Source organism: Sebastes fasciatus, chromosome 11 (genome assembly GCF_043250625.1).
Source record: "Sebastes fasciatus isolate fSebFas1 chromosome 11, fSebFas1.pri, whole genome shotgun sequence".
NCBI lineage: Eukaryota > Metazoa > Chordata > Actinopteri > Perciformes > Sebastidae > Sebastes > Sebastes fasciatus.
This window is the reverse complement of record NC_133805.1, coordinates 6772690-6798648: the sequence shown is the minus strand read 5'-3', so window position 1 is coordinate 6798648 and position 25959 is coordinate 6772690. Positions and strand designations below refer to the sequence as shown.

The 25959-nt window shown below is 40.6% G+C and overlaps 1 protein-coding gene across 6 annotated transcripts in view; it reads right to left on the bottom strand.

Annotated features, from left to right (window-relative positions):
* The window catches only part of astn1 (astrotactin 1), a 418066-nt gene that overhangs the window by 195450 nt on the left and 196657 nt on the right, over positions 1-25959 (bottom strand). For all 6 annotated transcript variants that reach the window (XM_074650205.1, XM_074650206.1, XM_074650209.1 and 3 more), the window contains one exon: positions 16587-16714. In XM_074650205.1, the coding sequence (XP_074506306.1) occupies positions 16587-16714 (128 nt within the window). The remainder of the gene's footprint in view (positions 1-16586; positions 16715-25959) is intronic.

Genomic DNA, 25959 nt, shown 5'->3' with positions numbered 1-25959 from the left:
TTTTTTGTATATATTTTCTGGGAGTCAGAAACTGCAAATATTGCGTGGATCATTCGTCCTTCAAAAATAAAAGTAGCATGACATGTATAAAACATGGTACCAAACTTTCAGTATCTCTCCACAAACAGAAAACTCTACAAGAAAAGTTGAGAACTCTGAATTTCAAGTAGAGATGCTCGGTTATGGCAAAAATCATAATAATGGTTATTTTGGTCAATATTGAATATTTAACACAATTACTCATTCACTCACTTTGGAAAACATCATTGCTTCCCGGATACCTTAACAGCGTTGTCTATTGACTACTTGTATTTGTCCAGTTGTCCAAGTACACTGAGAGCAATGCACTTAAGAAATGGAGTCAATGCCTTGTATTGTATGTGCATACACACTTGGTCAATGAAGATGATTTTGATTTCATTAAATATTGAAAGAGACAACACAGACTTTACATTTGTACTTACTCAAAATTTAACCCAAAACTTTGCCTAACCTTAACCAAAGACTTTCAGTTAGGGCTATCAACAATTAACATGATAATAATGCGTTAATGCAAATTCAATTAACGCCACTTATTTCTTTAACTTATTAACGCAACTTGCGAGTTTTAATTAACCTCTTGAAGTACAACTGTATACTTCACTGTTACATATTATGTTTCTTGTTGCACACAAAATGACAGTTTCACTTCTGACTACTCTATGCATTTATGAATATCTAGTCAAGATGAGGTCGGCTGAATGCAAACAACAATGTCAACACACTGAAAAAAACACTCAGAGGCCGACAGAGATAGAAGAGGAGTGGAAGGCAGAGGAGCACTTAGGAAAAGAGACCCGTGGAGACTGACAACGCAGAAAACTAGTCCGGTACAAACAGCGAAGTGACAGGAAGTGTTGCACTGGTGCAACCCCCCTTGGAAGAGAAGTGCAGCTAAAGTGCGGCAACATGAACGGGTCAGAGCGCAGCGCGGCCGAGGTGTGACGGCTGCAGAGGGTTTTGTAGCGACTTTGCACGTGTGTGAAACGAAGTGTGTGCTCATGTAGGACTATACCGTTTCCATGTGAGGCTGATTGATTACACTGAAGAAACATACAAAAGGTACAGAAGCTACTAAGTCAGCATTAACTGTCTATGTTTTGTCCCACAGGGGAGAGGAGGGGAGGTAGTGGAGTGGAGGGGGTGATGACAAAGCTGGTGAAATGATGGGCTGTACAGTAGATGCCCTTCACCGACCTCTGAAGATGAACAACTCAGACCAATGCCGTTGATAAAGAGACGTGTGCTGCACAGGATCATAAAGATATTTCATCGTTTATCCTCCATCTGCCCTGAATTAGTACCGCAGGTGCCACCGAAGATGACTCATCTTTTTTATTCTGTGTAAAAGTTATCTCAACTCAAAATCTATGCCTCTAGAAAGAAAGACTTGCTGATCGTTCATATTAACCGACAGGAAAAACGCAAATATTGCGACAAGAAGTAAAGCTTTGACTACATTTGTGTGAGCGATATGTCTAGGAACCCTATTTTATTGCTTTGAGGAAACACCCAGAATCCATCAATTCAGCCAGAACTTAGTCAGCACTTTGCTTGTGTTACTGTGCATAAAATGCCATTGTGTCCTTTAATATAAAAAGAAACAAAAGACATGTAAAGCAGTTATAATGACATTGCAATATTCTTACTGCACTAAAGGGGAAATTAGCCAACAATTTGTATTAATACTGGATTTCATTACTATGATTTGGAGCATATGTTCAGGGATCCATGCATACGTTTAAAGCTTTTTTTTAAAAGCACTAGAGGGGGTAATGTCATTAAAACAATCACAGCAAAATCTACAACTCTCTCACAAAACTCTTTCAAAAAAGGGCCAATTAGCACAAATATACTGAAGCCCTGAGAGGCAAGGGAGAAAAACTAATTATGGTGATCCATTTCCTGTGTCTGGTCGAAGTTGTTTTCTATTCTGTGTTCATGAGAACAGGTGGAAAAAAAAAGGTCTTACAAGTATAATCTTTCTAAGTTCCTTTTTTTTTCATCTGTGAAACAGAAAAGCCGTGACAGTAATGTCACATAACTTTCTATTTAGTTCAATTTAGAACACGGGGTAGTGGTGCACTTCAGCCTATTGTAACACTTAATCCTGACAACAACAAAAAAATCACTCGTTTCCACAGATGGAAAAAAAGTAACTAGTAAATTGGTCATTGCAAAACTTTTTATTTTTTTTTATTATTTTTTTAAACCTGGCAAAACTGCTTTTCAGTCAGTGTATCTTTTGTTCATTTTTGTTCATTTTTCTATTTGATTTTCCTTTCACAAAAGGATATTGAAATACAAAAAAAATGAGTGGTTATTTGATTTTCATTTTAAAATACAAAAAACATTAAATTTAAATACAAGGCGTTTTTCTTTATCAGGGTCAAAAAGGGATGAACTAAACAAAAAAAAAAGGTTGATTTTAATTTTATATTTCTAAAAACAAAAAATAAAATCACTAAAATACAGAAACGAAAAAAATGCCTGTTTTTTTTTCATATTCTGCGAACAGAAGTTGCGTAAGAGCACGTATGAGGACGGGGCTGTGTATGAGAGAAAAATAAAAAAGCATGGTGCTGCTGTGTAACTGAAGGTGATGGACATGGATCAGTACGTAGTTTTCCGAAACAATAAAAGAGTGTGTCTCAGGGAAAAAGACATGACTGCAGAAAAATTTACTTTGGTAAAGTTGGAAAGATACAGATTCAAACTTCCCGGATCAATAACTCATAAACGAAACGTTGTTAAAACACACACAATACACTTGTAGTTCAATTTCAATTTTTTGTATTTTAAATTGAAAATCAAATAAACACTAATTTTTTGTATTTTATTATCCTTTCGTGAAAGGAAAATCAAATGACCAAAAGATACTGACCCTTTTACCCCCATCTGTTTCAGACACACATTTTTTTTTTAAGGAACTGAGAAGGCCAGGCAAAAGCTTTTTTTTCCACCTGTTCTTAACTCACAAACACAGGAGAGAAAATTTAGATCAGACTTAGAAAACTGATCACCAGATTCTTTTTTTTTTTCCTCACTTGCCTCTCAGGGCTTCCGTACAAATAATCCAATATGGGAGACAGATTTGCAGTTTAAAGCACATATGTGGCACCGTTCTTCCAGCCTCATTGGTGTTAAATATTGGCATAATTATCGTCATAAGCCGGGTTCTATTGTGTAGAAATTCATTGTAGTCACGTAATATCCATATAGCCACGACAAAAACAAATCATTATTCAATAAAACCATCTGATCAAACTGTGTCAGTCATCTAAGGTTGCTTCAAAGAAGCCGTTTTGGAAATACAGTACAGTATATTTTGTTTTGTGTGAACCGTCTTGTTCAGTTTGACGCTCGCTCTATTCTTTATGCATCACTGGTTGCCCAATTGTTGTTTGGAACTTGAAGTGAACTGAAAATGGAGCTGCCTGTTTGTTCAGGCTGTGTTTATTTTATTTATTCATTTTCAAATCTCCATTTTAATCAATGCAACATCAAACTATATCATTGTTCCAGTTTAATTAATATGCAACAATAAGCATATTAGCGCTGAACAGTAATGAGCAAGAGCTTCAAATGAAATATCGCTGCATATAAACGGCTGATTGTAGCCTATTGATTTGATGTGATTATGTGACTAATTTGCAAAGATAATGGGATAAAAAGACGAGTTAAGTATAAACCGATATCATGAATAAATGAAGAAGAGAGACTGGAAGAGAATTAAAGAAAGGTCACTCAGTAAATAAACCATCGGTAGTAAACTAACATATCTATTCTCTTTCTGTTTTGAATTATACAACTTAAGAATATCCTGCGGCTTTGGTAATATTGTTTCTTAAGATCCATGTCAATAAATCCCATTAAAGCTGCTTTAGACTCGAGAGAGGAGAAGGAAAGACGCACAAGCTGCTTTTTTTTTTTATTTAAAAAAAAAAAAGCAATTAAAAAAAAATGAATAAAATGGTTGAGGAAGCTGAAAGAACTGTTGCAGTGAGCTTGTCTTCTATACAGGATCCAAAACACAAACATCATCTCTACTTCTTCACAATTACATCACCAGACAACTGAAATAAAAATCTTTAAACACTCACAACGGGCCTCATGCAAGAACATTTCTTGTCTCAACTTTCTCTCACTCTGTTTCATGTTGCCGGCTCGTACGAGTGTGCCACGTCAGATTCAGGAAACACTCCTATAACTTCAGATAACTGAGTAAATGACCCGCAAACACATGATGAATGCCACCTGTGCGTAAATGAGTGTACGTTCATGAGAATTGTGTTATTAATTAGCATAATTAAAGCCCAAATGATGGCATATAAGGCTACGCTTCCTGCCCCGTTCATCCGTCTCTGCCATATGCACACTGAGGGGGCCTGACAAGCATCCAAAAGAAGTAAGTCAGCCATGATGCACCTGGTAACACTCCCCGTTGACCTTATTATGTACAGAGACAAATTAACCTTCAATTAGTGCATAATTTATGTTGTTTTGCAGTTTGTTATGTTCATATTTTCAGTGTGGTGTAATACAATAGCATCAATGGCAAATTCAAAATAATGATGATATCTTTATGCTATATATGGATACATTTAGAATTATATTATAATGTGAATAGTGTCAAACAGGATAATGTCGACATAACTATGAGGTGTAATTTATATAGATTTTTATTTATTTATTTATTTTCATTATTTGTAATGAAATATACGATCCATTAGTTAAAAAACTTAGGTTTGGATAACAGCAAATATTTAATCGCGGTTAATCGCATGATTGTCCATAGTTAATCGTGATTAATCTCAAATTAATCACACATTTTTTTATCTGTTCAAAATGTACCTTAAAGGGAGATTTGTCAAGTATTTAATACTCTTATCAACATGGGAGTGGGAAAATATTCTGCTTTATGCAAATCTATGTATATATCTATTATTGTAAATCAATTAAAAACAGAAAACAATGACAGATATTGTCCTGAAACCCTCACAGGTACTGCAAGTGGGCGTGTATGTAAAGAGGAGACTTGTGGGTACCCATAGAACCCATTTACATTCACATATCTTGAGGTCAGTGGTCAAGGGACATTCCAGTTTTTCCACGCCAAAATTTAGCATTTGATTTATGATTACCTTATTTAAGATTTTTCACTAAAAAGGATGTTCACTAAAAAAAGACGTGTCCTATCTGTGATGCAATAAAACTACTTGTTTCTTAAAAAAATGTAAAGTAATTCCAATATGTTTTACTGCAATTTTAAGTTTCACGCATATTTCGATGATTACGCGGATAATATCTTGAATCATGACTATTTTGGCCAGGATAATCGTGATATGAATCATTTTAATTGATTAAAAACTTTTCACATTTAACAACTTTTATTTCACCAAAACCCCCCAAAATACACCAGTTATTTTTCCCAATTCTGACACCAGATCAGCCGTGAGCCATGACTGTTGTTGCGCTTAACAACTCGCCCGAATGTGTCTCGGAGCTGAATAAATTATAGCCCCCGCATGTTTTTTCAAAGCGGGCTGAATAATTGCTGCGCTCCAGCACACCTTGCATCTCCGCTCCCCTTAAAAAAAAAACAGTGACACCGCCGCCTGCCGCCTCGTCTGCCTCGTTGTGTCCAATCCACATCTCGACTAGACGGGCTGCTGTTTGAGGATTTTGTCTTGAAAAACCATCGGGAGAGAGACAAGGGGCCCCCGAAGGCATGACCTTCCCTCACTGCCACCAATTATATCAAGGCCTTATGAAATATAGATTATGTGCCATCTCGGTGCTGACATATCTAAAGGCTCGTAGTGCGGGGAGTGTGCGGAGAGGCCGTGGGCAGAACCCGAGGGGGGAAGGCCAGGTTGAATAAGACAAGACCAGGGGAATACAGTAACACAAAGGATGACCTTGATGAGGGAAACTTGGCCTGCTCTGGCTAAAATAAAAAAAGATAAAAAAGAAATAAAAGAGACTCCCTTCTAGAAGATCGTCGTGTGATCAATTCAAATCCAATCAAGTCTCTAAATACTAAAATGCACTGATTGCAATGATATTCATTACCCTAAACTGCAATCCGGACCAATAACCATGTATTATTAATGGTTAGGAGCCGAGTTCGGAACAATTGGCATTTAACTTTGTGTCTTAACCTTTCAGCATAAATGTCAAGTCAAATTCTAATAGAAGAAAGTTTGAAGTTCATCCAACAGTGATTTCATACATTTCAGCTCAAGTGTGTTTCTCTGGGTCCCCAAATATATTCAAACCCTCGAACGCGGCGTGAAAAGCGATCACAAATTTGATTTACAAACTTTTCTTGGCAAGATTTCACATTTCATGGGGATGCATGATAGAAAATCATGAAGGCTTTGCAAGTCACACACACACACACACACACACACACACACACACACACACACACACACACAAATGCAGGAATAAAAGATGTGCCAGTGGCAAGATGCTCCTGTGATGTAATCGGCAGCAGTGCGAGAAAACAAATCTTGTCGGTAAGAAAAGAGCCTGACTTCAAGGAAGTGATTTTTTACCTGTGGGTTTTAATCAAATATGAGGTGCTGTTATCAACATGTGATCTTGTGAGGGGTTTCTACATGCGTCTGGGAGAATGTCAGGGTTACAAAAGGCTCCTTATCACATCACATGGTGCTTACAAAACTGGATGAACACTCTAAAACTACTAAAACCAGGCTTGATGTCGCCGAATAGATACAAGATTGTAAAAACCAGAAAGGTGAACTGCTGGTGTAGTTTGAAACTACTGTGATTATCCTAAAGGTCATTTTATACAGTGAGGTCAAATGTTATTGTCTCAATAAAATGAAATGGCTACTATGGTAACTGACATCATCACACATGAATACTCATTGGATCCACACGAGACTCAGCTTTACAATGATACCCAATTTATGCAATTCCAAGACTGTTTACAGTCCCGAGTATGCAGAAATATTCAAATACATCATTTTTAGAATAGACAAAAATCACACATTTATACTGTAAGTGCATTGTTTTTGCCCAAAACTGCATGTGATTATCATAAAGTGGGCATGTCTGTAAAGGGGAGACTCGTGGGTACCCATAGAACCTCATTCACATATCTTGAGGTCAGAGGTCAAGGGACCCTTTTGAAAATGGCCATTACAGTTTTTCCTCGCCTATATTTAGTCTTAACTTTGGAGCGTTATTTAGCCTCCTCCCCAACCAGCTAGCATGACATGGTTGTTACCAATGTAGTCCTTAGGTTCTTCTAGATTCATTCTAGCTCTAAAACTGAACCTGCTACTCAGGTTTCAGGGCGTTGAATGGAAACATGTTCTACCTCCGATTCACAATAGGTGGGTGAAAGAATCTTTACTGTCCGTTAGACTCGGGGGGAAATTTAGATTTTCTCTTAGGGGTTCTTTAAATTATTTTGAAAAGACTTGAAGACCTCTCCGAAACCATGTTGAATCTCTGACCTCTTTGCTTATTTCTTATTATTCCATGTGTGTAGTGTTTTGCTAATTTTGGTAACTGTTGCCACTAGTGTGATATCGGTTATTCCTTTTATCGCTGTTACTGTCTCTCTTTTGGCGATGGGGAAAAAAATGGGAGAAAAAAATGAAAGACTTCCTGTTTACTCTGTGAATTGTATGCTTCGTAATGTTCTTCCAAAAAAAATACATACATATATATATATATATATATTTTTAAACTACCGTGGGCCCCTATACAAACATTCTCACATTTTGCTCAGAGCCCCATCGACCTTATTGTGATGATACCATTACCCAGGTTTGCTGTGTGTCTTTTAGTTTACACATTTATCTAAGAATATGCACCATATTAGCATAATGTTTAACCAAAATATTAAAGCTATTAAAACTACATATTGACAAAGGACCCCTGTGCAACACAGGGCCTGTATTATAGGTAAAAATGCACACCTCGGAGCCCGTAACATTTCAGTTTTTCTTGTAATTTAGTGCTGTATTTAACCAATCAAATTTGAGATTATGTATCACACACCTTAAAGAATGTATAAACTTAAAATAATATCCAGCGCAACACTCTTTCAATCTGTCTCTCTCTCTTCTAAAACTTCTCCTCTGAGCTCCTAAACTCTCATGTCAGCCGTTTCTCCCAACATAAAGCATAAATCCGCGTCTTTGATGTCAAACGACAGGCGATCGGCCCGCCGAGCCGCGGTGACTGTCAGGGCCGACTATTTCACCTTTGGCGTTCTCCGTTGCGCGTGGACGCGCGGACACAGATGTGTTGTGTGTGTTGCAGATAGCAGAGAGCAGAGTCATTATACGGCTGCTAGCGGAGGATGAGAACGGGTCAGGTGCCACTCCGCTGCCCTTTTGACCTTCACCAATGGATTCCCCCCGTTCTGGCTCTGCTCGCGCTCTGCCTGGAGACAGCAGAGACAAATGACTGTCATTCATTCACTTGTTGGGTCCTCTTTTAGATTTCTGCTCTTTGCTCTCTGTTTTCTATCCATTGTCTTTACTTCCATCTCTCTTTTTTTTTTTTTCCTTTGTCTGTCTTCTGTCTTTTGCACCGTTATCTCTCCAGCTCCATCTTAGGGGAAATCTGCTTAGCAGCCTTGAGCATACTTGCTTTCCAATTAAATCAAGATGTATTTGCCTTTCAAAAGCCTCCCTTTCCTCACTCTTTCTCCCATCGGAATAATTGATGGAGGTCTCTGGCCTCTTGATGAATGGCTTCCAAGCCCGGAGATGAATAGGAAGATGAATGATTTCACCCCTGTGAGGGCCGGAGAGGGCTGGAACAAGGAGTGCTGACATTGTGACAAATACACTGACCGTAGCAACCGAACCTGGCCGAATCAGCAAGGGACGGAGGGGTGGCGCGGCGCTCATCGCAGCTCAACAGACGTTCCTCTTTCCCGCCGCCGCCTCGGCACGTCTGTCTGCCCCACGGACAATTACCTGAGCCTCGCAATTAACTGCAGGCGCAGCGATAATGCTGACGGCCTGCCAGCAGACGAGCGAGAGTGGCGGCGAGCCAGCTAGCTGGGGAAGGAAAAGCACTGCGTTGGACGGTTGTGTGTGTGTGTGTGTGTGCACTCAGTGGAAAAGTGGAGGCCAAGAGAACAGGTGCAGTAAGGTGAGAAGATGCCCCAGGTGACTTCATGTGGATGGCGCCGCCGCTTTCCCCGGCCAAGATTTCTAAACTGAAACAAGTTTTTCCTCCGCCTTCACACAGGTCGCTGTCACACAGCGGAGAGATAGCAAATGTTTATAAGAATGAATTCAATGAGAGGATGACGGGCCATCTGTTTTAAAGTGAGATTATCACTGCCCTGTAGAACATCATGATCATAATAGATCCACGTAGGGGGGAACGGAGTGTTGATCAGTACCAGCGACTCAGTGATTATGTTACCAGCTGGCCTTCAAAAACGTTCTGGGTTGAACACTTGTAAGTGAAACTTGCTCCGTCCCAGTTCATTTGTTAAGACTAAAAAAGACAAAATAAATAAAACTACAAAAGTGTACTCAGTAGAGTGGAGATCTCTGTCAGGTGATCCTTCGCCCAACCCAAACAAAGGAGTAGCGTTGAAGCTCACTCCATTGTCCCTCGAAGATAACAAAAACAGGGATTTATTCATCTTGTATCATGCCTAACTTTAGTGGATCAATACTCAATTACAATATTTAATTGAGATTATATTACGGGACACGAACTATGGTGGTCGACGCAAAAACATGAATGGCACTCTCTAGAACCAGTGATTGATTTATCCATTCTGGGCTACTGTAGAAACATGGTGGCCGGCTCCGTGAAGAGGACCTGCTCCCTATGGAGACATAAACAGCTCATTCTAAGGGAACAAAAATACAACAATTAAAAGTCATAGTATAGTACTGTATGCCGAAAAAATTCATAAAAAGTCATAGTATTGTAAGATTAGATTTATTTTTGTAAAGACTTATTTTATACAGTATACATATTGTATTCTGCTCTTTAAGTTAGATATGGAACTATATAATATGGCGCACCTTACGTGCCTGTAAGGTGAGTGATGATTAAGGTTGGCGGAGTGATAGGATGTAAGAAGTGATGTGCCACCTTTAAGTTATCTGTGTTCAATTGTCCTACGCTTGAGTTGAGACATTAAAGTGGATCCTGTTGCACAGACGAAGCTCTCCCCGTGCTCTTGCTTTACCCACAGCCCTACAGGAGTTTAATTAAGTAACAAGTAAGTTTATAGTTAAGGTAGCGAGAAGCCTGCCTTACTGTATTGTATGTCGAAAAAAGTTGAAGTATAGTAAGCTGAAAAAACTCATAAAAAGACATACACTAAAGAAAACATACTGTTGAATATTATATTCCATTTCTGCCAGTAGATCCCCCTAAATGATGCACACTGTTCTTTTACATGGACAAAAGGTTGAAGGCTAAAACAGTGGTTCTCAGTTCTGCTCGGCCCGTATTCAGTATTCACCTGATCTAATCGTTCTGTGGGAAGAGCAGGGAAAGATGAAGAATAAGCAAAACTGTGAGTCCTTATAGGAGCGGGGTTGGGAACCACTGATCTAAAACCTACATTAAGTGATTTTTTTTTGGGCCACATTAGCATTCAGTTGGAGTTGTGTTTCTGCTCTTTTAGCACCGCTTTGCTCACACAGAGACAAAATGGTATCACTCTTTTTGTGATCACTCTTTCCTTTTACCAGATGCTTTTGTGATTTTTGAGACTTTTTGGCAGACAATAACGGGACTCGGTTGTGAAGGTTCCTTTGTTACTGCGATTTAGTGACAATAAATCCAATATCCCTCCCCCTGTGAATCATAATAGGCAGACACACATGTGAATACAACTATCCCTGTGCGTCAGCCATAATAGAGATCTGACAATCATTTCATAAACAAGTTGTTTTTAAAGGCAGCTCAAAGCAAGTTTCAGGGAACAAACAGGACACATTGTTGCTGCGTAAGTGCAGAATGCAGAAATCACACACTTAAAAGTTTTGTGATGTGGTAAAGGGAAATGTTTTTAAAAAGAAAAAATGTGTTAAACAAAGAAATAAAATGCAGCTGCAAAAATAACCAGTGATAAAATGTCTCAACAACACGGACTGCAGGACACAGTGAAAGGTACATAGGGTCATTGTACTTGACTGTGTTATATTATAAGCTCTTTATGTTATATAGTTTACACCCTGTATAACAATAAGTGTATGGCCAAAATATGAACTCCCAACACATTTGTGATGCCTGAAGCAGAGCACTGAGTGAATGCTTGTCAGCTTTCATGAGGCATTTATAGGATACTTACATCATTTCTGACAAGGCGGTGGGACGCTGTCAGTTTATTGAGAAACATCTTAAATATAAAAGAGCTTGCGGGTATCGCCTTCCTTCCCATGCCATACGACACCGTAGCCATGACACTGTGTTACGTCGCTATTGTCAGAAATGTAATCCTTTATTTCCCTACGAAAGTGGCAGACAGGTTGGATATGAATTCATTATTTTGCTGGAGGTGTTACCGAGCCCTTCAAAAGTCTCCAACCGTCGATTGTGGCATCGTGGAAAAGTGTGCCATGTCTGTTCAAGCAGAATTGCAGGATTGTTCATGGAAAACGACATTTACGGAAGCCTCGAGAGGCAAGTGAGAAAATAATAAAATGGTGATTCAATTATTTTTTATGTCTGATTTAAATTGTTTTCTCTCTCCTGTGTTTATGAGTTAAGAACAGGTGGAAAAAAACGGTTCTAACATGCAGGATAATCTTTGTAAGTTCCTTAAGAAATGTTTTCATCTGTGAAACGTGGAAACGTTTTGCCAGTATCATTGTGTTCAAGTATTTGTTGTTGTAATACTCATTTTGGCCACAAGAGGCTGAAGTGCACCACCTGTTTTCTTCCAGGTGAGTTTTAATTTATCCATGCACTCTAAACACAATGTCGCTACAGTATATACTGTGTGTTAGCAAGTTATGCAAATTAAAACTAGCGGTGCACTTCAGTCTCTTGTGGCCAAAATGAGTATTACAAATACAAACAGTTAAATTATCCTGGCAAAAACTTTTTTTTTCACCTGTTCTTAACTCATAAACACCGGAGAGAAAACAATTTAGATCAGAATTAGAAAATGGATCACTAGAATTTTTTCCTTTCACTTGTATGTAGCAAGAACGTTCCCTCTTTACGGTGTAAACGGTAGTTCCTTGTGGTAGGGAGGTCACATGAAGAATAGGGATGGCTGTGTGTCTAGCCTCTACGTTCGAGCTTTCACTGTGGGGCTGCAGGTTTCCACCCGGCGCCGCGCACATTAGCTAACCGCTCCATCTTCTGCACAGCGACTGCCTCATTAACGTTATGGTTCCCGTATAGCATTTGGTTTAAATCCAAAACATTGCCAAATAGGCACTTTTGCTTTTTTTTGCTTTGACCCCAAAAAAAGCTAAACAACGGTTGAGGTGGTGGGCAAGTTATTTAATCTGTGTATGCCTGAACACCGCGTTTAAACCGCGTTTACACCGCGTTTACACCGCGTTTACACCGCGTTTACACCGCGTTTACACCGCGTTCACACCGCGTTCACACCGCGTTTACACCGCGTTCACACCAGTAACACCGACTACTGTGGCAACGGAGTTATCTTCATGATAAATCAGCACACTCCAGCAGCTGAGGAAGGCTGTGAGATGTGGTCAAAAAACAGTAAGGAGACCTTGAATTTTTGTCAAGCAACAGTCAATCTGTTTTACATTTTATGTTCACCACCATCACTGGAGTAAAAGTTTTTCCTGTATTGTTGTAAATCCAATGTATCCATTGAATTAATTTCTTGTTATTATATTAATAATGAAAGTTGAGAGAAATCAAAATAAAAGAAATGTGGGTGGCTAATTAAAATGTTCACCTTCAAAATGCCGTAAAGGGAAATGAGTTTCAGTTCTGTATCATCATGTAGTTTTGATTGTTTTACAAAACATTTAGCGAGCTGATTTTTTTTAAACAGCAGAGATAACAGCTAGAAGAGGAGAGTAAAGGTGGATTCAACAAATAAGGGAGAACTAATTACAATGTTTGTTGTTTTTTAATTCATGGGAGCTGTTCCTTTTTTATACTAAAAAACAAATTAATGTTAAACCTAATTAACTTAAAATCACAAAGGTTTCAACTTCTGATAGCAAGTGCGGCTAGTGGAACCGAGGCTGGTCCAGATGTGACGTTTATTACTCTTTATATAGCTCTCTATATGCTGGATTGTCACATCTTTCCACATCCCCTTTTCTTTGAAGCACCACATCGTACTCTCCGTGCCCCTTCGAGCATCAGGCGTCAGCTCACTTCTAGCATTGGTTGGGAACAGAGTGGAAAACTGCACCACTGTGCCCCAGAGTACACTGTGTGCTTCTGTGGCACCCTGCTGGATGCTTTGAAATGATATCTCAATTCATAATGTTACTCTTCAATAAAAAGCCCACGGCTTGCTGCTGCAGCAGAGGCCCAACACAGACGCACGAGAGGAGGAAGTGCTGCTGCCTCGGCCTCTGTTCTGGGTCTGTGTGCACTGTGAGCCCAGGGGCGATGTAGGGATAAAAAAGGTTTGAGCTGTGCACAGAGAAGGGGGGACAGAGGGGAGACAGAGGGGGGGACAAGGGGCTCGGGGACGTGACAGCAGAAGTTCCATTTAGATTAGACGGTTTTAATATCCTCTGAAATGTCCAATAAACGGCTGCAGAAACCGCCGCCGCTTCGTCGCCATTTGATTGTCCATCACCTCGGACGTAACCTCGAATGATGTGCTTTTTGAATTGTTGCCCCGACTCGCCTTGTATCGCCGCGGTTATATCAACAAACAAGCGATAAACCCATCTTGCAATCTGCTGCTTTTCCACGCTGTAAGGCAATTCGGAGGCAGTTACACAGGTGCCTGGAATAAGCTTAGCCAGCAGGCTGCCTGAATGAAGCATTTCCAGGAAAATATGCTGAAATCTAATTATTAATTCCACGCTCTCTATTGTAGTGCTCTCTACCGCACTCCAGACATGAAGAAAAGGGTTATTACTTATGCAGGCAGAGCAGGGGGAGGATATCCTCTCCATTACAGATGCCTGCTCTTTACAAAAGTCCTGCATGTTCTACAACTTAAATGCCAGCACTGGGAAATAATAAGTGAAATATTATTTTCAGCGTCCGTCAAAAATGGAGTGGTTCTTCATGGAGCTTTTTTTTTTTACCCCATTTATCCAACTAGTCAATCAAACACTATAATCTATGATTACTCTGCATCATTTCAAACATTTAGAGCCAAACACTGTAAGCTAAACAAAGTGAGGTCAAATCCAGTAGATAATGAGGCGTCCAGATGGACGGACACAAATCTTTGGCCTTCTGGAATCACTTGATGTATAGCGAGCCAAGATTTTTTTTTATTCTCCCCGTCTCTGTGTTAATGGCAGCTGTTTCACGCAGGACGGCTGTATGCTGTTCAAACATCGCTGCCACGCGCTGCACTGGTAATGAAGAGAACGGCCGAGATGGCCACTGACTAATGAATCCTGACTGTGGTGGTACAACCCGCCCTCACCCACCCCTACTCCCCCCGTCTCACCCAACGCACTTCACAGTTGAAACAAATGATTTTGCTTATGTTCTATCTATTCTCCCCCCCGCATTCATTATTGAGTCGGATAGTGAGGATGGCTGAGGAATGTGAGCATCCTGTGAGTCGCACTGAGAGAAACGGAGCCGGTTGATTTCTGACAATGTTTTTTTTGGGATATCTGACAACGCCGTACTATGCTGACACAGTACAATAAAGAAAGCACACGCTCGGCAATGTGGGTCAATACTCCAAGGCTGGGAGTGAAGGATCTCAATGCAGTCCAAATCCTGAGCAGGAATTTCTTTGCTCTCTTTTGCTTTATTACTTTTCACTTCTGACTCGCCTGACAAGACAAACAGTCGGGGTGTGCTTCATTCCCTCTCAAGACGATTCCATACACATCTTGATAAATGGTCTGCGATACAATACGAAAAACAATACAATTAACCATGTAACGATTTGATAGATTGATATAATACTACTTTGATCCGATTCAGTTTATCTTAATTCATAGCGTTCTCACGACGCGTCATATATCTCCTATACCACTAGGCCATGGTTGTAATTTAATGATAATAACTTTTAATTTCAATTGTTTGCCTTATATCTGTAATGATGATGTGATGGAATACTATGAATTAGTGACATGGTGTCAGGTAAGATCCTTATTTTCTATATATTGAGTAAATTGTATATATTGAATTTACCTTAAAAGGGAGATTTGTCAAGTATTTAATACTCTTATCAACATGGGAGTGGGCAAATATGCTTGCTTTATGCAAATGTATGTATATATTTATTACTGGAAATCAATTAACAACACAAAACAATGACAGCTATTGTCCAGAAACCCTCACAGGTACTGCATTTAGCATAATAAAATGTGCTCAAATCATTACATGGCAAACTCAAACCCAACAGGCAACAACAGCTGTCAGTGTGTCAGTGTGCTGACTTGACTATGACTTGCCCCAAAACTGCATGTGATTATCATAAAGTGGGCATGTCTGTAAAGGGGAGACTCGTGGGTACCAATAGAACCCATTTTCATTCACATATCTTGAGGTCAGAGGTCAAGGGTCATCTTTGAATATTGCCATGGCCGATAGCATTTTGATATTCCGTATCAGAGCAATCAGATGCAACCAAAGTGCCCCAGCTGAGAAAAAACGCTGTACCTCCTTTCCCTTCTGCATTCAACAATATACAAGTATTTCATTTGTTTTAAAACTGTCATCTTTGTCATAAAAAAACTAAACAAAATACCTAATAATAGCCTTGCAATAAAGCTTATTTATACATCATTAAAATCAGGATAAAATAAGTAGTTTGAAAATAAAAAAAGTTGCAATAATACCGCATATCGCATTGTTGAGCCAATCATTATCACTGCAGGGGAAATTCCTTCCAACGCGACAGCCCTCTGCACCAATTATCAAGATACCTTGCCTCAAAAGACAAATTTTTTCTGCTGTGGTGATTATAACGCACCGTGTGATCAGAGCTACGAGCGACTCCACTTGGATCAACAAACGTATTAACACCTGCTGCAACAGAACCCTCCCGGGACCCAGTAAGATTGAATATAATTTGGACCCAGCTCGAATTGGGTCCTGGGTCAAGTCTGAGTTATTATTAACCGAGTGGACCCATTAAGAAATCTACACTGGGGCTCATATGAATTAAGTTTGCAGCACTGGGTAACTTTCCAGACTCACCCTGACCATGGCGAGCCGCCCGGACATTATAAATGACGGCTAAAATGTCAGAATGTATAAGTAAACACCTCGGGCTGCTCAAACAGCATTCCACGTCGGTTATCAAGCCCCGGGAAGTTGACTTTTTCTGAGTAATGAGGATTTCCGACAGGCCGGTGATGAAGTGTTATCGCACAGCTGCGAGCTAGCAGAGTGAACTATGAAATATGGTTTCATACCTGTGAGGTATTCTGGGTCGGGGACGGGGTCCGACAGCTCCTCGTGGCACTGGACCTCCGTTGGCACCGACGCCACCGCCATGCCATCTGGGAGCTGCTGCTCGATGCCTCGGGCAAAGTTCTTCTGCCTGGTGTTGAGAGAGAGGAGAAAAAAATGGGAGGTCCTGTTTAGAGACAGAAGCATTCAGTCATCCGACATCGGGAGAGGAGAAAAAGGAGACGCAACGAGGCAAGTAGGATGGAGAAAAGGAGACAAGGAGGAACAATGATGAAAGGGAGGTAAAAAGGAGGGATAAAAGGGGATACGTTTACAGCATATGCTACAGTTATCCAAATTATTTCAGTTTCCCTTTAAATTTGAGGTTAATAAAACAGGGACAAAAGATTTAGTTCCCCAAAAATTCTGCTCTACTGACAATTTGAAGGCCGCCTTTAGTGACAGTACTTGACGAACCGGGCTTTCAACTGACTCCAAAGTAAACCCACCCGCGGCGTTATTCGGCGGTCGGAGCAAGTGAGTAGTATTAATAACGTGAGAGTCCGTTCAGGGTGGGTGGGATGTGTGGAGGATGGGTCAAACAAACACAAGACTTTCAGACTTTCATCCAGGAGACCGGTGTTCATGTCCCGTGTGAAACTAAAAGGAACGTTGATCTATTTTGTCACGTCAGTCGTTAGTCATGTCGGCACAGTCCTGTGAGTCGCTAGTCAGTTAAGTGAGCGTCGACCACGACCGTTTCCTAACCCTAACTAAGTGGTTGTGTTGCCTAAACCTAAGTTCCTGTGCAGACGGAGGTTTATTTTGAAAGGACACTATGCATGTAACGAGCATAAATTGACAACGCACGAGGGGTACCCCGTACGACGGTCTCTGATGCCGAGGAGCACTGACCTAGCGGTGGTAATTGACGAGTTGGGAGTGAGAATGTGTTATCTAAAGACTACTGGAGAGGGAGGCTAATTAAAGGAGACATATCATGCTCATTTTCAGGTTCATACTTGCATTTCGGGTTTCTACTAGAACATGTTTACATGCTTACTTTTCAAAAAAACTTCATTTTCTCATACTGTCTGTCTGAATATACCTGTATTCCCCCTCTGTCTGAAACGCTCCATTTTAGTGCCTGTCTCTTAAAAAAAAAACAATCTGCTCTGATTGGATTGCGAGTAAAACACGGCGCAACATTGCAAAGGTAGTTCTCAAGCTGTGGGCGATATATTCTCATAAGCCTGCATGTGACAACGGAAGGGGAGCCAAATCTGAATGGCTTGTTGAATCATATCAAGACAGCCCACAAAAAACTGACTGGGTTGTCATATTTCACAGTTTGTGGGTTGGTAGCCACTCCAGATACCTAAATGAACGTGCACAACCACTGAGAAAGTGAGATTTTCATGATTAGTCCCCTTTAAGGGTGTGGTTACATCCATCGCCAACTGTTGGAATTGAAATCAGGCACCCAGATTCAATGTGTGAAAGAAAAAGAACATATAATATCATACCATCTGTATGCTGGTGGTGATAGACAAAGGCGACAGATGAGTCAGATGAAAATGAATGAAAAGGATGAATGAAGGCTGGAAGGACAGAGTAGATCACAGATTCTTCTTCTCATCAGTGTAAAGCAATTTCTGGCACCTCATCAAGGGAAAATCAATACATAGTAACAATTATGCAGGACTGTGCGGTGTATTGAAGAGACAAAGTCTCACATAAAGCACGCCATTCTTCATTATGTTGGTGCCGCTGCGACGTGACTCATCTTCGGTCTGAGAGATGATGTCCTCATTTGTCTGTTGCGGCGAGTGACTCTTGGTTGAACTCATTCATTTTGTTCAGTCCATCATTCTTTGTCTCAATGCCAGTTAGGCTCACAACAAGGTTCCACAGCACAATGACTTCAATAAATCACTAACGTAAGTCATTCAGGTGTCTCTGGACCAAAGCTGATGGGCATACATCTTTATTTAACTCATGGAAGGATCCATAGTCCTCTGATTATTTTCCTGACTCATCACTTTTAAATGTACTTAGCAACCTTGGACATCAGCGGCTGCATCAGCCAGAAGTTATTGTTTTATTAAATACTGTCACTGAAAGCTGCAGCTTTTTTTTTTTCGTGACTTCAACAACCTTTAAATAATTACACACTTTTGACAAATAACAGTCTTCTAAAGTCGACGACCACTAACAAGTCAGCAAATCAATTACCTGCAGACACAGAGCAAAATTAGCATTCATTCAGCTCTATTTTGTACAGAAGTCTAAAGAAGGGAGTAAGAAAAAGAAAATCTGGTGATCCATTTTCTAAGTCTGATGTTAGTTGATTTCTCTCCTGTGTTTCTGACTGAAGAATAGATGGAAAGAAAGTTTTGGGAGGTGAAAAAACTTTTTTTTTAAGTGTTTGTTGTTGTTATATTCATGTCGACCTCAAGACGCTAAAGTGCACCACTACCCCGTCCATTCTTGTTTTCTTCCAGGTGAGTTTTAATTCCTCCATGCACTCTAAACACAAGGTACATATATTGTGTGTTAGCAAGTTGTGTAAATCAAAACTCACCTGGAAGAAAACACAAATGCTTTTAGTTCTATTTAAAACATGGGGTAGCGGTGCACTTCAGCCTCTTTTAGGCCAAAATGAATATTACAAAAACAAAACAAAAGTTTCACCTGCAAAAACTGTTTTTCCTCCTGTTTCACAGAAAAAAAATTAAGTAATTCAGAAAGATTATCCTGGCAAAGTCACAGGTTACCTGTTCTTAAGTCATAAACACAGGAGAGAAAACAATTTAGATCAGACTTAGAAAATTAGATCACTAGATTTTTTTTTTTTCTCACTTGCCTCTCAAGGCCTCCGTAGATTTTGGTCTCCACCGAGAAGAAGCTAGATGTTTCATTATGTTAACCAGCTAGTTACAAACTTTATCAGTCTGCCATTTGGTAGTAAGACGGTAGCACACAGTGTGCTTATCAGAAGTTTTTCATTTAAAACAGCTGCCCCCTCCAACTGGAAACAGTGCTGCTGACAGCCGTAAAAATAAACAAAAGTGTTTAAGTTGCAGACCGTAAATACCTAAACAATGAGCCAAACGACACTAAAAAGCTCTGTATAAAAGTGAGGGGAACTGCAGAGTCAGGTGATAATTCCTTGTGGATTTGTCATTATGAGCAGCCACTCTCACATTACACGTAAACATTTGACCAGGCTTCATATGAAAATACTGATTAGTGCAACTTTAAGTGACACTTTTTGTATTATAACATGGGTCCTATTTGCATAGATAAAACCAAAAGAGGGTGCACACATATTCCCTCATTGAACAAAAAGTCGGTGTGTAAACTGTGATGGATGTTTACAACGGTCAGTTTGGGTAACCGACTGAATGTTCTCTTCCATGTCTCTACTCTAAAACTGCAGAAGAGGTTGCAACCAAGCTAAAAGATATTATGTTGAAGGTCACATCCTGGCTATCCTCCCAATGTTGTTTGCAATTGAATGTGTCAAAAACAGTATGTTTTTTTTCCCTCCAAAGGCCATAGCGTAGATGTAGAGCAAGATATTCTCATCTCTAGAGAGAGAATACAAGTTGTCTCAGAATACAAATATTTAGGAGTACGTATAGATTCAAACCTCGGCTTCAAATTGTAGCTTTACCAGAAGCTTCTCATCAACTGAGGCAGTTAACATATTCTTCCACTCAATGGTTGTCTTGTCTCCCACATCACCATTTGTCTGATAAATTGGTCTTATACAAACTGTACTGCTTTAAACCCACAGGAATCATTATACAAACAAGCACTTAGACAAGAAGCCATTCAGTTTTCTTCATTGCCATATTCTAAAGAAATATAATCTGCTTAGCAGGAAAAACCTCATCAAAAACAAAAACATCTGCCTGCTTTATAACTTCAAATCGACCGCAAACAGAGCTACAGGAGGTGCAGCTGGAGGGGAGGGACTGCACAATCCCACTGCATTTAACGTTAGCCATGCAGGCCTTATTTTCCTTCAGATCATCACATCAATGGAATTCAGTCCCACAATCCAATATGCAATATTACCTGTAATAAACCATAAAATGAGATATGTCATCAGAGATTAAGGACAGTACTGCCAGCGTGTTCACCATTCAAATTATTCCACCTCTTCCTAACATGCAGCGACCGAGCGAACTCTGGCGAATGGAGCGCGAAAAAGTTATCCAGATATACCCACACTAGACAACCCTCCTGTTTTTCCCAGGAGACTCCTGGTTTCCATTTCCCTCTCTCGGTTTTCTCCCGGGGTCACGATTCTCCTGTATTTCTCCCGATTTATGGCAAATTTTCACGCTTTTTTTTCGTTTTCGTTATCTTAGCCTACTTCTGGAACTGAACATTGTGTATAATCTCTACTGTTTCCACCCGGACGACAATAGAGCTAAACCAATTGACGTTTCCCAGCGGTAGAGAGCAGTCAATGCTCATGTTTAAGCTGCGCTCGCCACAGCGCCCAAAGTCGGGCTTTGCTCGATGCAGCGAAAAGCTGTCGTGGCGCGGTGTAAGCCGTTGGAAATAACATGTTTCAGAGGGCAGTGGTGGCATTGTCACGTTGTGTCTGAAAGGACCTTCAGTGAGTGAGAGTAGGAGAGAGAAATGGAGAGAACTAAGAGAAATAAATAACCGAGCAGGAGCAAAAATAAATAAAAACAGATGAGTTAATGCCAGAGATTCACACGCCAAGTTCACACCAGAGGGGCGAATTATTCAGTTTTCGTTCCTGGGAGTTAAAGGTAAAATCAAAAGTTTAACAAAAAAAATGCTGTTGCAGTGTACTTATTATTTTTGTTATTTTCACTTTTTTAAAGTCACCAGAAAGTAGGAAACAAAGTCTCTGAAACTCCAGACCCTCTGCTTAAGGTTTGAAATCCTCTCTATTTTTTAAGGTCTCAAGGTTGGCAAGTATGGATATACTATGAGCAATGTCACTCTTTATTACATAAAGAGTGGTATTGATTAATTGCTGTCAGTGCTGTTAAATAGGTTAGAGGTGCGCGAAACGTCGCATAAATAGAGCCAGGGCGAGCTATTTTTCAAACAAGCGATACGTCGCTTTGCCTGTTCGCTGACGCATGGAGCAGGTTCTGATGTTCGCTTGCTCGCTGGTTCGTCCAGTTAGGAAGAGGTGTTCTGCAGACATGGACGAAAGCAAAGGAACTGGATCAACAGAGATAACATTACATTAGATTATACCCGACCTGAAAAGCCTTGGCACATTTCTCGTATCTACTTTCCAGGCGAGGCGCAGTTCATCTCGAACGAGCCTATTGACAGCTGCTCAGAGACGGCAAGGCTCCACCTCGGCTCTGATTGGTTGTTTTCCTCCGGTCTGGGAAATCTTGCAGATTCCATTAGGAGCAGCGGACGAGAGAGGCATATGATTTTTTTTTTCAGATTACCTGTCTCTTGCACTACTGTCAGGATATAGTGACAGTTTTATAAAAATAACTTTTTTTTTTAAATCATATTTGCTCCATTTCTACCCACTGCTGCTTTAAGTAAAGGATCTGAGTACTTCTTCCACCACTGCTGGTCTGTAAGGTTACACAAGTATACCAATGAGACGAGAGAAGCGAGAAAACATGCTGCGAGTCTAAACATCTCTGAATTAACGACTCATTTGCTGCTGTTTATTTTACTCTCAAATTTCAAATGACCACTTCCTGTATGCTGAGAATATTTCCTGCCAGTAACCAGATCTGACACCAGCTATTAAATTAAGCAAATAAGATCCAGAGAGCATCTCAATTAGCCTAAATGGATGTTCTTCTCAGTTGATGCCCCTTTTCAGGCAAGTGTGTTTCTATTTAAAAAGCTGTGATAAAAGCCTTGCACTTTTAAAACATACTGCAGCGGCACATTACACAAGCACACCAGGTCCTCACGGTTCACACTGGTGACAGTTTTCCTGTTAATATACACCATGCATAATGTACTATTTGAATCACGCAGCGTGTTCAGTGCCTAAGCTGTGAAAATAAAAGGATACACAATTATTTACAATTCACACAACTGTTGCTTTTGGGAAAGTCACAGCTGGAGAACAACAGACGCCAGCGGCTGGAGTAGAAACAACGTCGGAGCAGTTGTGTCAAATACCATCATTCAATTGACATTTCATTTGCGTGGTCGTGGCGTGGCCCGGGGTGTGAGGGTAATTAGAAGGAAATCAGGCTCATATAGTTAGCTGGAGGTGATCTGCTGATTTGGGTGAAGGGTAAGGCACGATATTGGGGACGACTCTTAGTTTGATGCATCTGGCCCCAGAGGCTCACGATGCATAAAACTAAGAGTAGATTTATGACTAAAACTGTGTGTATGCACAAAGACAGAAATATGCATACGCATTCTTTTCATCTGATCCTGTCTTATAAATCATTGTGGAACCGGGCGCCTCATTTCCACTACGACAGTTAGCAATAAACGGATGTAGAAAGAATTTCAATTTCACAGATTGTGATGCCACTAATTAATATCTCAAGCATTACTATTTAACATCAGAGGGACGATCAATGATTTATCTATAGCGATCGTGTTGAAACAGACTTCACACAGCGCTTCACCATTCAGGATCAAATGAAAAGATCATTAACATTGAACTATAAAGCAAAGAATGTCTGTCTCTGTGTGGGTATGTCCTTCGCATATCTCAAAAAACCTTCATCATCCGATGTAATTACACTTGACGGGTGAATTGCTGGGGACCCAAGGATGTGCAGTGTCAAAGTTGGTGCAATTTGGATACACAATATTAATGAACTTTGAATAAACGAACAATAGCGCTATGTGCATCAGCGGGGGCGGGGCTTCAGGGCTCTGCAAGCATGTCGTCCGCAGCAGGCCTTTACAGCAATCAGCTCAGCAACGCTGCAAGCAGCACTTCTGGTGGCCGAGCAGTCGGCCCGCTCCAAACTGGCATGCGTTTCTAAACAACCTGCGCTCCGAATGGGCACGCCCGTGTGTATTTCATATCTATCATATCACCTGCAGTTATCTCTAGAAAACAGCGTGAACGCCTGAGGCCTGTACTACGAAGCGAGTTCAACATACCCAGGGCATCTTGACGTTATCTGGCTTAACTAGCCCTAACAAACGAGATCCCGCTAAGCAGTCCTAAAACGGTGGTTATGAACTCGGGAAGTCAACACAGGGTTTTCTCGATCTGGCTTTGAGCGCGTTCACATGAAAGGGGCGATGTTTGCAGCATGTGATCAATCACAAACATGGACTAGTCTACTGTCAGCATAGCGGCACATTTTACAAACTATAATATTAGACAAATACGAAGAAGTTAAACACATAATCCAGACTAAAACTAACACAGTTAAAACTGCCAAATGAAGAAAGGACAACAAATTGCTGATGTGTGAATGCGTAACGGAATACTCAAAAGTCAGATATAGTCATCTAGATGAGGCAGTGATATGTAAATAGCTTTTAAATAGAATGGATTGTACTTCATTATGCCATTTGGTAATGATGTGACTATTTCAGCCTTCTTTCAGCTGCGTCCCCGACTCCGGCGATGTGAAACAGACTCGAGAGCAAGTAAAAAAATAAATATAAAAACATAATTCAAAGCGGTAAGCACCCATAGCATAAAGCCAGCTGTCCTTCCTGCATTTGTCGGATTAAACTGTTGTTTTCATCCTGGATTATGACTTTAACTTCTTCATATTTTTGTAATATTATCATACGATCCGCATACCAAGCTCTGATTGGTCAGTAGGCGGTGCTTTTATACCAGTTGATCTCAGCATCAGTTACCATGGCGATCTACCTCGGTAAGAAGTGAACCACCGTCGTAGGACTAAAATCCCTGACGGATTAACCCTGAAGTTACCTCGCTAACCCTAAATCCTGCTTCCTAGTACAGGTCTCAGGTCTGGTCACGGGAAATGGCATGGTTTTTGTGTGTACACATTGTTTATACATTTGGCCTCTGGAGTGGAATAATGTAGAGCGTTGCTGCTCTGTTTGTCACACGTGTGTCATCAACTCATACTGAAACATTTCATTTGCCTGCTGGTAGATTTGTTTCGCTTCGCAAGATGATGGAAAACAAGAGTGTTTGGGATTTTATTGACACTAGAGTCATTTTCTTGCTGAAAGCAATTATGCACGTTCTCAGCTTTCAGTTTACAAAAGCCCACAGATGTAGAATGTAACGAGTGAATCTGTTGTTTCGCTGGAGATGTTTTGTGTTTCTCTCTTAGATGCACGCTATGTAGGACATGGGCCGAGCTCCTATCGCTGCAGTCACGTCTGACATTCTTCATAGTTAATTTTCTTGGATGATGACATGTAACATTTAACAGCCATCTGGCGCTGTGAGGATGTAATAATTCATTTTGTGAAATCTCTCTTAAAGTTTAAGGAACTTTTGCTTAACTGTCAAAACTTACCCCCAAATAAAGTCAATTCTTCTAGTCTGAGCTGAGGTGAAGCAGCAACCTGTTTTATTAATAGGAAACTTTTGATTAACAGCCCCTTTCACTTGTTTGTGTTTTCCTCACAACCATCCCCCTGACTATGTGGCTGGATAAACTCGCAGCTTTCAATAAGAACCAATCAGGGCCACCGACAAGCCGCTCCCATCCCCTCTCAGACACATTTCATATTTTAATTAACCGAGTCGATGATGGTGTTCCTCCTGAGGGGGGATTTCGTGGGGGTGTGGTACCGTAAGCTGAGGTGAGCCAAAAAAAGGAAGAGGGATAAAAAGAAGGATGCCCACACAAAGTAGTTTGGTGTCAGGTGGTCTTAATCATTGATCCCAAGCAGCCACCAGAAGAGAACAAAGGGCACTAAAATATTCATTAAAAGCTGCTCTGAGCTTGTCGTGTGAGAGAGGAATAGAGAGGAGGAGAGGAGGAGACGGCGTTAGGAGTAATGAGAGGAGGTTAGCTTTTAACATCTCATTACTGGAGTCCACTGGCTCCCACTGAGACAGGAAGATAGAGACCCTGTCACTGAGCTCTGTAATATGAATCCAGATCACATCGTGCTCCCGAGATGTCACGGCGATAGGACCTCCATCCTGGGCACGGGCGCTCAATACCTCATGCTGCCGGTCTGCTGCCATTGACACGACCGGACTTTACAGAGTAGCAAATCAAATAAATAAGCCTTGTGTTTTTGAAATGATGAAAAACATGAGAGGCGTTTCAGGGCTGGTGAGCTTGAAAGATGAACCATGAGGGAGCCGTGCTGAGTGGAGAGGAATCGAGACCAGCAATGTGAGTGTGAGACAACGCTCTCACGAGACCTAGCTGAGAGGGCTTGGCTGTCCAACAGACGGGGAGTCCGCACAGCGACTGTGTGTATATGTGT